Genomic DNA, 15947 nt, shown 5'->3' with positions numbered 1-15947 from the left:
GTCTGAATGAGCCCTAACAAACTATCCCCAATGCCCAAAATAATATCTATATCACACACACTGTTTATTTGCGTTTTCTGTGGTGTTTTTTTGTGGCGTTCTTTTTCACATTTTTTTTCTGCCTAAAACCGCTTCAGCCAGATGTTGCTTAGAAGTCTATATGGAACTATGAAAAATGTAGTGTTTTGTTTGTGGCGTCTTTTGTAGTGTTTTTGGGCTCAATGCTGCATTAAAAGGAAAAAAAAATGCCACTCTCTAGGTATGGCATTTTTTTCCCCTGGGCTTCGCCATAGGACTAAAAAAAAAAAAATAAATAAAAAAAAAAGGGTTTGACGGAGGCAAAAACGATACTATGCCAACAGTAATAAAAAAAAAAAAAAGTTCTTCCATTTTCTGATGTGAGGCGTGAGGTGTGATACATTTTGAATGTGCCTGACATTGATAGTAATTAATCCCATCATGTTTCTCAGTCATAATGGGTTAATGTGTAAGGTACATGGGGTTAATTACTAATAATGTGAGGCACATGGAGGTTAAGTTCATCACACCTCGTGCCTCACTTTCACGCGCGTCTCACGGACCTATGTTAGTCAATGGGGCCGTCCAGACAGCGTACATCCGCTGCGTAAAACTCTAGACATGTCCTATACTTGGCCGTTTTTCGCGCATCACACACCCATTGAAGTCGCGCAACAGTCGTGATTCGCGCAACAGTAGATAAAGAAATGAAGGAAATAAAAGCACTTCTTTCATTTCTTTTTCTATACATCAAAACCGAGTGTCATAAGGATGGCATATGAATGAAAATCATGCAGCCACGCACCATTCACTGATGACACACGGAACTGCAATGCGCGCAAAACGCAGCGGTTTTTGCGCGCGCAAAACGCACACACTCGTGTGGATCCGGCCTAAGTGAAAGAAAGCAGCTTTTATTTTATTTTTTTACAGCGTACACATCATAAATGACGCAAAAAAATTGTTGTGAAGGTTATTACGGCCCCGCCAATACCCAATATGTGAATATTGTATGTATTGAGACTTATTTTAATGTTTATTGTAAAAAAGGTTCCTGTGTATTTTTTTTAATTTAATATTACTTTATGTTTTTTACTTTATTTTTAAACTTTAATATACTGGCATATATCTATACACTGATAGTAATGTACTGGTATATATCTATATGCCAGTACATTAGCCTGTGTACTGATAGTACACAGGCAGTTGTAACATACCTCAGTATGCCCTAACAGGAAATATGGTAGGACAGCCCTGGGGTCTTCAATTGACCCTGGGCTGTCTGCCCATATATGGTATGTCACTCAGTCGCGTCTCAGGGATTCCTGTGATTCGATCCAAGGGGCATCCCCCCTTCTCACTTCCTCTTGAATGCTGCCGTCCTCTTTGATCGCAGCATTCAGGGGAATAACGGTCGAGATGAGCGGTTTCTCTGATCTCCGCCGTTATAGAGCAGGGCTGCGGCTGTGCAATACAGCCATTACCCCGCTCCTGACATTAAGTGCGTGCGTGGTCAGCATGAGGTGATGCGGCCGGCACTGCACTAATGAGCGGCGGTTCATGCACTGAAGACAGAACATGAGGGTGTGTTGCATTGCGCCCGCTATGTTCTATCTTCATTGCCGCCGCTCATTAGTGCAGCGCTGGCTGCATAACATCATCCTGACAGCGCGCACTTGTCAGGACTCAGGAGCGGGGCGATAGCTGTATTACACAGCCGCAGGCCCGTTCTCATACATTCATGTGTTACAATGCTCGGCCGCACCGCCGTAGCAGGATGGCAGCTGGCAAAACTAGATATATATTTATTTTCCAAGCACAGGGGTACCTGTGATAGTCCAGACCGTAGCAACGGCAGGCGCAGATGGGATCTTGACGGCAGGTGATGCAGACGAGACCGATGACACCAGACTTGGCGAAACACAGCATACGTGGCCGATGGCAGAACTCGGGATGCAGGGCATGGGAACAGCATAACACTAAAGGACCATTTGCAAGACTAACAGAGGAATACGAGCAACACTCAGGCAAGGAGTAAATGGGCAGAGCCCTTCTTATAGTCAAGGGTGATCATGGGCTAATTACTGATGATTTACATGTGCTCGCACTTACCCTTTAAGGCCGCGAGCGAGCATGCACGCACACCCTACGGGACACAGCAGAATGGAGCAGAAGTGAGCGCTGGCGTCTCCTGGGGAGGAGATGGGGACCAGCACTTGCAAGTCCATGGCTGCAGCTGTCGAGGGCTGAGTAATCCCGACGGTACGCGGCCGTGGATGTAACATCTTACATACACCACCATTTTCGAACATAAATTAAATCATAGACACAAGATAATCACGTGTGCTTGTTGAATATCTAATTTCAAAAACATTAATATAAAGTTGTCTCCGCCTTTGCTGCTGCAACAACCTCTACTCTTCTAGGAAGTCTTTCCAATAGATTTTAGAACATGGATGTGGAGACTTTCCTCCATTCTGGTAGAGGTCAGGCCCTGATGTTGGGCATTAAAAGCTCAGAGTTGGCATTCCAATTCATCCCAAAGATTTTTGATGCAGGTGAAGTCAGGGCCCTGTGCAAGCCAATCACATTTTTTTCATGTTCAATTTGTAAAACCATTTTTATGGAGCTCTTTGTGCGTGAGGTCATTGTTGTTCTGAAACCAGTTTCCCAAAGCTATTGCCACAAGGATGGAAGAACATAATGCTCTAGAATTTTATTGTATTCTTTCTCATTATAGTTTCCAATTGCTAGAAATAAAGACCCTAGACCAGGACATGTAAATCAGCCCGAGTCCATTATTCTTCCACAACCAAACTTTTTATATGAAACTCCCAACAAACCATTTTTGTACAAATGTTTCTTCCAGAGGTACTTGAGTGATTTGTTGCAATTGAAGACGCACTACTTCTGCTATGCGTTTTGGCCGACTCTGTGGGCTTGTGTTCCTTCACTTCCACCTTACAGTGGAGTTCACCAGTTCAACTCTAAAACTCTTGTTTATGTATGGAGAATTCATGACTGCTTGACTTCATGCACCTGTTAGGTGGCAACTGAAATGACCCCACTAATTAGAAGTCTCCCCAAAGAGTGCAACTCTGATAGTGATGGAAGGAGCGTGTGTGTGTGTGTGTGTGTGTGTGTGTGTGTGTAAGTTTATAAGTTTCAAAGTTTGGTCCAATTGATTTTGGCTGTTTTGGAGAGAAACTGGTATCAGTTCTTTTTGTAAGAACCAGAGCACAGAAAATTGATTCGCTTTTAACATTTAGGCTTTCTAAGCAACAATGTGAAATCAGAGGAAGGTTGGGTTTCCAGAGTACATTTCTTGGGAATGTTGGACAGTGCACTGTGAAATTTGAATTGTTCTCACAGGTGCTTTACATTTTCATGTGGAACCTTATCGGGCTCCTTGTGATGAAGTCTTCGTAAAGTCTGCTTACTTTCAGATTAAAAGTGACCACACTGAAAACAAAATGATTCAGATGAATTACAGGTTTAGGATCTGTGATGTCTTCTTTATGCTTGATTCTTCCTGGCCTGTCCTAATATAATGAATAGTAAAATGGGCTTAAAATCACGACACTACTTTTAGGCCTGCTTCAGACGTACTTTATTTTTCAGCGTTTTAAAATGCATGTAAAAAATACCATGGGTTTCAATTGTTTGTAATTGTGTAAAGGTGTTTTTTTTCTGTCATTTTATGAAATTCTATAGAGAAGCCAATAATGAAAAACACCATGCCGAGAGCATGCTGCATTTTGTTAAAAACACGCCTGATTCCACAAATACTACAAAAATGACAAAAACTAAAATGCGGTGTATATAGAATTTTATATTTCACTATAGACTTTACACTTACATCTGGCCACAGTGGTTTTGGGTAAAAAGTGCATAAAAAAAGCCACTGAAAACGTTTCAAAAACCTTATAAAACTCGTAGTTAACCTGTCAAATAATATTTCTTTCAGAGAATCTGGCTTTCTGTAGGACTGGGCTTACTGCAGCTGTGCCAATACAGAGCATGGAAAGAACAGGTCTCCCTGACATGTTCCGTGCAGGGCATGTATCTTTGTGGGACATCACCTAAGGAGACCTGATCGTTCATGGTTACCTATAGAAGCCAATTTACTGATCATCTCTTAGACGTAAACTTACAATCCTTGCTAGAAATCCTACTTCTGTCTATTGTAACTAATCAGCAGCTCCTAGAAAACAAAGACTATGTATTCATTCAAGATTAAAATAAAATGAAATTTTATATATATAAAAAAAAAAAAGGCTGTTCATAAAATGTAAGTGGTATGAAGTTCGAATAATGTATTGGCATTTGTTGTGCCAAATTTATGGCTTCATGGGTCCTATTTGAAAAATCTGTCAGAACCTACATCATTGCTATTAACTTTTTTCACTGGTTAAAATTACTTTTTCTACTTCCAGGGCCTGTGTAGAGTAGAGATGCAACTTTTCTTTTCTTTTTTTCTCATTTGCGGCTTTTTTTCTTTTTTGAAGTTGCATTTTATAAAGCAGTAAGCAACACCCTCTTTTTACTCCACTTTTATAAAATGAAATACATGACTAAATTTTTTATTAATCATGGCACCCAGCGCTAAGACACTATTTAGGAGTAAAACGTGTATATATACATTGTGCTGTTTTTTTTTTCTTTTCTTTGAAAAAAGAAAATCTTCCCAGCTGTGCATGCTTTACATTTCATGGGTGGCTCTGGTGACAGGTAAGTTAATGGAATATTAAAATGTGATATAGGTCAAGACCGGAAAGTCACAGGTGAGGGAATACACATTTTTTCTCTTGACTTATCGTATGCTGTTGGTATTTTTATAACCCCATTAAATCAATGTATCTATTAGACGTACAGAAATTCTGTTAATTCGGCATCAACAGTATCTGACAACGTTTTGTTAATGTGTTGCTTTAGCAGAAACTCATCATAATGACTTTTTTGTTCTGATCAATAGAATTTTGTAAAAATTGTATTCAAATTCTTTGCAGTATTTACAAATCTATGTGTTAAATGCTTGGCATTCCTGAAAGTCTGGTTCTCTTCCACGTTTTATTGTAAGATTTCAGAAAACTGGTGAACACATTTTTAGTTTGGGGAGTTAGTTTAGATGGGGTTAGGTCACTGGTTCGAACAAGTAATTCCAATCTGAAATAAGCCTGGTGGTTTATACACAGATAGTTCTGTTTTCAGAAAAAAAAACTGTAAGTGGCCTTAGGTCAGCTGCATTGATTTAATGCATTACTTAGGCTGCCTGAACTGAGGTAGAATCTCCTTAGACTGCATCAGGAGTGCCTCAAGCCTCTGTGATTCCTTTTGATCAAATCTCTGTGAAAGATGAGTGTCATGCCCTCTTCAAGCCAGCTGTGAGGGGACTGCCCTGTGACTCTGAGAGCATGCTGGAACAGAGCGCACCAGGGCACTGAGGTGAGAGCGTGCTGCAGAGGTGAGCGAGGCAGACACAAACTTGGAGGGCCAACAGATCACCAAGTGGGAGGATCTCATTCCACTCCCCTGTGCACAGTCTTAGTATTCATCAGACCTTGAGGTGCTCATATTCAGACAAGGCTAAGAAGGCGTGTGATGTTCTGTTTTAGTACTTGTACAGACAGGAGTGCGCTTAAAGTACATAGCTGGAGTACTCATTGAGGGAATGAGGAACAGCCGGGGACATGATCTCTTACTAGCAATGGACAAAGTAAGGGAACTTTTTTTATATATATTTTGTTTTGTATGTGTGTAATAAATAATATTGTTGCATTTTTTTAAATAGTGACTAATAATGTAATTGTCATCAATGTCTTAAAACCATATATTCTGCGCAGTAAGCAGCATATGACGTAACTTTTTATTGTGTAATTGTGTCTGAATTCTTTTCGCCCCGCATTCACTAATGCTGATAAGTGACAATGTAACTTTTAAAGGAGTTTTGTACAAAGTGCTTTAAGCAAGTGCATTAATGTCCTTATTATGATGCAGAAATGCTCTTTAGAGCAGGCAGTAAAACCAATTTTCCTATAGTTGTTCTTAGTGTTATTAGTGGCCGGTGATCAGCGTCTGTAAATTATGCATACAATCTTAGCCTTTTATTGGAGAGTGCTATTGTCCTCTTGTCCTCCCTCAGAGCACACTTAGTCCTGTAGTCCCTTTGCATTGAAAGCACTGTGGTGGTGATGATGAAGATGATGAGGATGATACAGTGTGGGCTCTGTTTTAATCAGTCCTAATGCCACTGAATAGTTTCAGTGCACTCCATTGTCGTAACACTTAATGGTCTAAATATATGCCCCTTACAAGTGCACTTTATACATTTTTAAAGCTTGCTGAGATTATTTTCTTTTTCCCTCTCTTTTTTTTATGTTAAGCTTTTCCTGTAGTTGTGGATAGGAAACCAATCTTTCCAGTGAACTTGGTCCAGAACAATCAATACCCTGATAGATGGCTTTAACTATGCAGGATCCATTAAGATAGGTGTGCCCAGCCCATTTTCTTAGTTTGACGTAATGCTGGAGATGGAAAGTGCAATCTAGAGACAAACTCTCCTGTTTCGCCTGCGCCGAGGTGTCTTTCTGCTCTTCTGTGAATCTGTGATTATCTCCTTTTACAAGGCTCTCCTGCACAGCCTGGAATCATGTAGCTCTTTTGGCTTCTTGAAGTGGAAAGCTTATTGTTGTTTGTATCTTTTGGGTGAGCTAACATCTATGTTGCAAGGACCTCCAGGCATGTTGTGCTGCTTCGTGTTTCTGCAGTCTACAAGTGAAGTCAGCTTCATTAGTTTCATGATGGCACATCAGTACAGGGCTGGTGTTACCGCTTCCTTCTAGCGAGTCCTGGAGCATGATCTGGGCTGCCTAGGTTTGGATAAGCTTGTAAGGATTTGTCAGCCAGATGTGACACGATTGTCAAGAGGCAAGTAAAGGAGGAGATCTGATATTAATCAGTGCATAGCTGGAAGCCAAACTTTCTCAAAGGCAGTGTAGAAACATGTTCTTCTCTACTGCTCCTCTTTTCTTACTATTGAGCTGCCAATGTCTCAACTCCTGGGTTTTTTACAGACTGGAGTAGATAATAGTGTTTTGTTTTTTTTTTCTATCTGTTCATGTCTGTCTGAGAATCTTTAAAATTGCCTACGTTTTTTTATTTTTTTTCTTCCATAGCATTAGAATGTCATAACCTAGTCAGGTTCCCTAAACATGCCTACTGCTTATATAAGTCCCTTTCTTTTCCTGATGTTGACGTTCACATGCTTTCTCACACGAGGTCTCCGCATGTATGTTATTCTCTGTACAATGCCCATGTATGATTTGTGGCATAGTGGCGCAGTTCTGTTAATCCTAACTAGCTCCCCTAGGTGCCTGATCTTAAATTTTTGTTCTGGAGTTAATAGTTTTGTAACTTTAGCACTGAAGTGACCATTCCCCTCTAAACTGAAGTTTTTTTTTTAGAAGAAACATTTGATTTTCTTCCATACAGGAAATCTGACAGCTATCTGGACAAGTGCTAAGTTATATAGAAGAGCTTTCAGCAGGTTATGTTTTATGGCTCTTCTGCAAACATTAAAACCTATATTGCGTAACCTATTACCAGCAAATTCCGCTGTGTATGTTTGCAATTTGCAGATTAATACAGATGATAAAATAATCATGTAAAGTATGACACCTCAGGCATGACTTTAAGATCTTTATGCGCCTTGCAAACAAGACCATTAAATCTTTGTAGATATTGATATTTTCTTACAGGATTTAATGATGCATGGGCCTAATTGTCTCGTGTTTAGACACCAGGTAACAACAATGATCCGACAAGCGGTGATCATGTGATGGATGAGCAGTTAACCGTACAGGCATCCGCAAGAAACGCAGCATTGCTAATTGACAGGCTCTGTCAATTCTTCTTTATGTGGCCTGAAGTCTATGTGTGACCAAGCATCTCTACTGGTATTCGAAGCTACCTCTTCTCGTATGACAGAGTATGATCTTTGAAAGATCTTAAGAGCTTACTTTCAATTGCAGCCAAAGGCCAATTAACCCTTCTACTGTGGTCTGGAGGTTGCCAAAATGTGATGCTTGTTTTTTTGTTTTATTCAGGTGTTTTTGTCTATATGCATCTTCCCAGTGCACTGCACTTTGGAGGTGTTAACTCAGTGACTTCTATCATGTCTGATAGATTCAGTGCTTCATACATATTGCAAAAAGATCTTCCCTTCAGTTTGGGGGAGAGGGGGGGATGTTAAAGAAATAAAACAACCAGATAACGGTGCTGTTTTAAATACAGATTATATGTTAAATGCAGCAGAGTTGAGTTTGTCATTTTGTGACAATTTATAGTGATGGCTAAATGCTTGTAGGGACTTAGACTCCATAACCACAGTGGGGGGAACTCGGGAGAATTCTACATACAGTAATTCATTATTAAAATAGGTGTTCTACTATTGTGCCAATTGCCGGTTTTGTCTGTGGTGTTGGCTGTTATTTTGCTTTAATGTGTGACAATGACTGGAGAGCGAAATGTACATAAATGATCCTAACAGCTGCTTGATGATTCTGTATGATTGATAGGTCAGTAGAACTATTGAAAGTTTATTGAATGGAAGTAGGTTAGGTAACGGTGGCACAGTGCAGTAAACTCCTAGGCAGCAAAGCAAATGACGTTGTACAATACTTCACTGATGCACTGGCATTATACCCCTCATCCCTGTGCCACATCGACCTCATATTACATTGCTATTCTGCCTGTATTTGGCTTGAGTTGAGCAATATAAAAATACACATACTTTTAAACGTGAGCAGACATGAAATAAATTTTTTAATTCATAATGGGTAACAAATGCTATGTATAATACTATATTGCTTCCGGTAATAGGCTTCAGTAAATCAATATGACATGCCCATTTCTGTCCCTGTAGTTCAGATCACAGTAATAAGATGGTTGGAGATTGCCTTGTACAGAGAATGTGGCTTATATAATTATTAGGTTTTGAAAAAGACCTCTCAATCATGTGCAACCTGTAGATTAGATCTGTGGTGGGCTACCAGACGTGTTCTGAAACACTACATAGCATCTCTAGCTGAGGTGAGGAATCAGAAATTATTCTCCTAGACCGTTTGTACTGGAGCTAGTCCATGCCGGGGTTCAGGTCCCCTGGATGTGAAGTGTAGCCGAAGTACAAAGGGCAACTTAATTATGGAGTCTGGACCACTTAAGGGCATGTTTACATGCGGCAGATGTGTTGCAAAAATTTCTGCGACCGTTTCATACATCTGAATGGGGTTTGTAAAATTCCATGCACATATTGCAGAAACAACCCCATTCAGATGTCTGGGATGGATATTCAGTCGAGAACCTGCAGCATCCTTCGAGTTTCACATAAACAGACATATGGAATATCATAGTACAGACATTTACTCGACATGTTACCACAACATACTAAACAGTTAGCAATGTGTGTTAAAGTTGAGTTTACATTTTTGGATTTTATTGTATTTATGGTATATATTGAGGCAAGTGACTGTATGTGTGCCATTTGGGCGAGAATAAGAAAATGGATTGTACAAGGAGGTGCTTGTGGTATGACGGTCTGTGTACTCAGGATTACTACATGACCCTGCAGGAGTTCTAGTGGAAATGATTCAGGCCCTGATGATGAGCTCATCCTTTCCTGTATGAGTTGGGTTTTATGGTCTGCCATATCACTTTTATTGTGTCATTATTTTGTCTGCACCAATGTTTTGGGGTTACCTGACTACAGACAAATGTTGTTACTTGAGACTTGTAACAAGTCATATTTGCTCTGTTCCCAGATCCACGTGATTGTCTGTTCATTAGTCATCAATGACCACAAATCTTTTGTCTTCTTTGCAGTTAGTTTACTATGTAGCTGAAAAAAGTTGAATTTCATGAACTGTCTTTAGGGCTGATATTAAATATATTTCTGATTACAGAATTATAATCTCTACGCCTTTACAGCGTACAGATTTATAACTCTGTGCCTTGTTTTAAAGCTGCTACAAGGGATAGATTCACACACAGCGTTGTGCTGCGCTTGTGGGCATTTGTTTTGAGCATTTTTTTGTTGTGGTTTTTTTTATGTGGCCAGATGGTATATTAAAATGTCTGTAGTAAAATCTAAAATGCACTACATACAACTGCGTTTTGGTTTGTATATTGTGTTATTGAGGCAAATTTGGGGTCAATAGTGTGTTTGTTTGTTTTTTTCAAACACTGCATGTTCTGGGTATGGTGTTTTTGCTTTTTTTCCCCATAGGCTTTTTTATAGGACTTCAAAAGCGGCAGTAAAAAAATCATCTGGCGTTTTTCATTTGGTGCCATTTGTAGAAGTGTTTTGGTGTAGTTTAAATTGACAGAAAAAGAGCTGTGTGTGAAGGAGGTCTTGGAGTATGAAAATGGTCACAATTGGCTTGTGATATTTTAACAGCTTAGGGTAGGTTCATACATAGCAGTAGTCTGTACCACTGCCACGATCGTGGAAAAGGGCATAAACATGCATGTAAACACTATTCTGCTGTGGTCAAATCAATATAATTTATTCTCTGGCAGTAAATTACAACAGCAGCCAATGCGGTAACAAAACTGTTCATGTGAACATACCCTATGACTCTCTTTAACTTTACCATTCAATAGAATCTAAGAATGGCAGGTTGGACCTGAAGGAAAGCTTGAGCCTTTTTTATGATTGTCTTTAGTGTTGGTAACATTTATCATTTAACCATTTAAAGACAGACCTCGGATACCGTCACTCAACGAATAACACTTTTTACACAGCACTATAACCTGTCCCTGCAACATCATTGATAAATCTGCCCCTTTAGTAATGTCAGTCTGCCAGTAGTGTCACCGGTGGCAGCAATGTGGAATGCCACACAGAATGATTACACACTAGTGTTTTACCCTCATCTCATGGGCTTTGAATCATGTTATTCAGAATTTTCCTTTTTAATTATTACAGTTTTATATCCAGGTGGCACGTCTTGGATTATTGTATTCCATTTTGTAATGGTTCCTGTAGTGTACTTTTGCATATTTTATGATGCATGTCACTATGCATGGTCACACAGATGCTAGACCATATTAGAAATCAAATACTCAGACTACTGTCAATCAAAAACTGTAGTAACATTTAGGAGAAAGGTATATCTATCACCGCATAAGGGTCCATTCAGACGTTCGTTGAGGTGCATTTTTCAATGCCGTTGAGGTAAAAAAGGCAACGAGTCGTGCTAAAAATGCATGCAGTTATCAGATGAGTTTTTTCCTATGCGATTTTTCAGCGCACCTCAACGGCAACATCTGATTGGACCCTTACAGAGACTTCAACTTCAATAGCAACTGTCAGGCAACCGTTTCAGTCGTAGAACTAGTGCACCACTTTTCCTCTCATGTATGTCTGTCATGTGAACTTCACACTACTCAATGTACTCCTATGGACTGCAGATGTTGTGCTAAAAAAAAATATCTGCGTGTAGACCCATACTGTTCATGCACATATACATCATTAAGTAAGTCATGGAGAAAAAAAGTTGTGCTTGAAGCTGTTACACTGCAGAAGTCTCTGCCTACATTTATCAATGTATTTACAGCAGTTTTTGGCATAAAATTAGCCCTATTTAAAATGTAGTCGTGGTCTCCAAGGAATATACGTAGTATAAGCCAAATATATTAAATGGAAGGAGGAGAAATGGCACAAATCTACATCTGCTCATTGACAGGCAAAACTTTTTTTATTTTTTATATATCTGCTGACTTCAAAAAGTGGCAAATTTTATTAAGAGATTCACCTTTTTATAACATTTTGGTGCAAGCATTGCCCACTGCTCTCTTTACATTTACTGTGCAATATACCATTATTAGTAAATGTGGGCTTGCCTATTCCTCCAGCCTAAACGTTAACAGAGGATTGTCAAAATCAGACGATTTATCTATGTTTGCATGGGGTATATGTTAAACATGTCTATAGCCTATGATGGGCCTGGTCTATGGCAAAGTAATTTCTATATGCGTATGCATCGCCATATTTTTTGGTTTACTGTATTGAAAAGCATAGTCGACTACACTTTCAATACAGGGGATTCTGCAGAAAAAAAAAACAGAAAAATGATATGTAACACAGGGACATTTTTTACATGGAGTGTCAGTGGGCGTCGGATGCAACTCGAAGACAAAGAGATGTATACATCAGGGCTATGCTCCACAAACCGTGTAAACATAGCATAATATATAGGAGGTAACCAAACCGTTCCCTGATGTCTTCCAAACAAGGAAAGAAAGATGGGTCATGCTGGATTAAAAATGTGCCCGATTCTTTGTTCTCCGGAGGAATAAAAGCTGCCTGAGGTGTCTGGTAGTGGCCTCTACACCTCTCGCCATTAAAATAACATGTACTCTTGGCTGATCCAATCAACATGGGTGTTTATGGGGGAGTCAGTGGAGGTAGCTGTTGGCTGTGTGTGGCCACCATAAGATAGAGACCACTACATACCTATTAAACTATGCTGGATGAGGATGACCTTGCTCCATCATTGGCTATGAATATATATATATATATATATATATATATTATAAAGTTCTGCACTGTGTGAATGGGTTAAGGTTTATTGATACTGAACAGAAGTTATTAGTTGTAGCAGAGTGAATATCTGTAATGAGGGTGGTAGCTGGATTGGAAGCATTGCCAAGAAGTGTTTTCAGAAAGTAACTTGACCTTCTGTTTTGTGTGTTAGTGAGTGCATTCCAGGGAATGAGATTCAGCTGTTTGTGGGGACTGAACCAAAGCGCAAAATGAATGAGGTAAGTTTTCTTTTCCTTTTTTTTCCTCTATTTATCACTACACGTTACCATCAGTAGCAATGCACACGATGCGTATTACGTGCGGCAAAACCGCAGCACAATACAGTGCCAGCATAGTCAATGAGATTCCAGGAAATTTCATGTACACGCTGCTGCATTTTTCTGCACGTAAATTGATCTGCGATGCGGATTTTAAAATCCACAGCATGTCAATTTATCTTGCATTTCCGCTTGCGAATGCTATATGCCTAGTGCTGAGGAAAATCGCACCAAAATACGCAGCATGAAAACTTGCCGAAAATCACATCCAAACGTAAAAACTGCATCGAGGAACACACTAGGTGCAGTTTTTACCTGCTAATTTCCTGCGTATTGCTGCGGTTTTGGTGTGTATTTTGCGCAGCAGAATACGCAACGTTTGCATGTAGCCGTATACTGATGATTTCAAATATTTATTTAACACCTCCATGGAAAGCAGCATAACATGTATTTATTGAACGTAGTTTGAAAATATTAAAGCATCATTTATATCACTGACTGGTGCGTTCCATGTCGGATTCAATTGTTTTATAATACATGTCCGTTTTTGTTTTTAAATGGTATTCTGTTAATGAAAAAGTCACCAGATGTCACAAAGCTTATCCAAGTGCAAACAACCTGGATATCAACCTGCTATATCTCATGTCTGCTCACAAACGCAACATTGAGCTGGTCTCCATTAACTAATGTATATAAAACCTACTTAATAAGGATGCCCCTTTCATTCAGGGTGCCACCAAAGGATTAAAAATATGTGCTTCACCTGTACAAGATGCGTGTGCAAAAACCACATTGCGAAAACGCGACAATACGTGGTAAATCCATCTGTGGCTTTGCTGTGTATTTCTCGCCCTCTTGATTGCATGGGCCACCCAAGGCTGGATTCACAGTTGGATGGCACAGTTTTTCTACGATTCACAAGAAAAAAATTACATTTTAACCACAACGTGTGAACCCAGCCTAACTCAACCCGGATGAACTAAGTGAGAACATGAGAAGATGAATGTTTACCAGATGAAGCTGATCAGGTTGAGATCTGTGGAGCATCCCACTCTTGTCTAAGGCTAGGACTACACGGCTGCTTATATGGGTTGTCTGCTTTGGACAGTATCTCTTTGTCAGGAGGGTCCTTCAATGATGTCCCACAGGACAGATCACAGGATGTCCCACTCCTGGGACCACCTGCAAACAGCTGTAATCTGTGGGGGGACCTGACGGCAAGTATTCACTTTCCCTGCAGTGCCTCCACAGAGGAAATACAGCATTGAAATCTACATCTGTCCATGTAATGCATGGACATGCTGGGTCCTTCAGAGAGAGAGAGAAGCTCTTTGAAGCCATTCTGGATAAAAGATTAAGGTCCTGAACTCTCTTCTAATTCAAAATTCCCAAGTACGATATTTGAAAATGTTTTTTCTAAACCGGATCACTTTTTTTTTTTTTTTTTTCGTAAAATGGTGCAACTCCTATTATTCACTATGGGGGGGGGGGGGGGGGCGATATGACATTTGCCGAAATCTTTTCTTTCAGAGGCAATAATAGGAATTGAAAGACTGCACAGCAATTTAAAATCTCAGGTGACTTGCATGAAAAACAGTCCTAGCCTTTCTGCAACACCGTATTAAACTGAAATATCCGAGAATTCTTGTTGCAGTCATACTCTTCTTTAAAGCATTTCATTTATTGATCATGTAAATCTATAAATCAGTTGCATACAAAGTTTCAGCAGATGTCCTAAACCCCTGTAGGAAGTACTGCTGATGAAATGCTAATAGGGGTAACTTGAGACTGGTTTTCTTAGACTGCCATAATCTGTTTTCCACTCTGTACAGGAATGGTTTCCCCAGAGGATTAATGTACATCCCCAGTCTTCACTCACTGTTACCATACAGCTGGGTTTAGTGCCCTCCAATACAGAACATGTAGGAATTTTCTCTTCTTAGACATGTCCATTGATGTACCTAAAAAGTGGTGACAGATTGAATTTCTTACTTGTTCCATGTATTCCAAATCCATTCAACCAAATTTAAACAAAGTTGTGTGAATGCAGCTGCCCTCCCTGGCCTGCAGAGTTTAGAAATCCGTAATCTAGGAATTATTATGAAGAACTTTGCATCCGGGAAATAGTTTATTACCGTTTTCATCTTTTTATTGTATAGATGCATCCCTGAGAACACATGTTCTTTACTCCCATAACTTATAGAACTTTAGGTTATGTCTGTACGTTTGTGCATCTGACTTTGAAACCCACTATAATGGAGATTATTTATGACCTGCATAAGGCATCCAGATGGATAAGATGTACTATGGCAACGGAAAGTAATCATTACATTGCACTTGGAAGCCATAAAAGTATGAACATGCACTATAATCTGTCACTGATGTCCATTATATCTGGAAGTGATCTCCATACACAGAGTGCATGTGTATATTTCTATTTGATAGAAGTACCATCAGTATGCCGCCATTGCTACCTGCATACACGAAATCGGGGGACAACTATAGCAGCTCCATGATGGGAATTCTAATGCTCTGCTTTATGTTTTGCAATATTAAATGCTAATATTCAGTGTGTTTTTTTACAGGCAATAAGATGTACACTGGTAAACTGCATCTGTTTGGGATTCAAGCCTGGCAAAATAAATCCCCGTCAGTGCGAGCAGTGCAGACATGGATGGGTGGCGCATGGTATTTATTAAACCGCTACATTCTGATCACTCTCTCGATTTGTATATATCTCTATTTAATTAACATAGTTTTAATACTTATTTTCTTATGTTCATTTAGCGCTGAGTAAGCTACGGATCCCACACTTTTACCCCACCGGTCAAGTTGAGATCGTTCAGTCCAGCGTAGTCTTTGATATTAGCAGCCTTATGCTTTATGGAACTGAAGCCATTCCTATTCGACTGAAAATTCTGCTTGATCGACTTTTCAGTGTCTTAAAGCAAGAAGAGGTCATTCAGATTCTTCATTCACTTGACTGGACACTCCAGGACTACATCCGGGGCTATGTGCTTCAGGTAATTCTGCCGTATTTGTGTACAAAGTTTCACCTATCTATTTAT

The 15947-nt window shown here is 39.7% G+C and overlaps 1 protein-coding gene across 3 annotated transcripts in view; it reads left to right on the top strand.

Annotated features, from left to right (window-relative positions):
* The window catches only part of BNC1 (basonuclin zinc finger protein 1), a 173329-nt gene that overhangs the window by 142271 nt on the left and 15111 nt on the right, over positions 1 to 15947 (top strand). For 2 of the 3 annotated variants that reach the window (XM_075858068.1, XM_075858065.1), the window contains exons 2-4: positions 12774 to 12840; positions 15465 to 15567; positions 15667 to 15902. In XM_075858068.1, the coding sequence (XP_075714183.1) occupies positions 12832 to 12840; positions 15465 to 15567; positions 15667 to 15902 (348 nt within the window). In that variant the 5' untranslated portion in view covers positions 12774 to 12831. Of the gene's footprint in view, positions 1 to 5682; positions 5735 to 12773; positions 12841 to 15464; positions 15568 to 15666; positions 15903 to 15947 lie in introns of those variants that run through there. The other variant, XM_075858067.1, reaches the window with a different exon arrangement.

The sequence above is a fragment of the Rhinoderma darwinii genome, chromosome 3 (genome assembly GCF_050947455.1).
Source record: "Rhinoderma darwinii isolate aRhiDar2 chromosome 3, aRhiDar2.hap1, whole genome shotgun sequence".
In the NCBI taxonomy this organism is placed as follows: Eukaryota; Metazoa; Chordata; class Amphibia; order Anura; family Rhinodermatidae; genus Rhinoderma; species Rhinoderma darwinii.
Note: the sequence above shows the minus strand (reverse complement) of the source record. Positions and strands in the feature narration are given on the sequence as shown.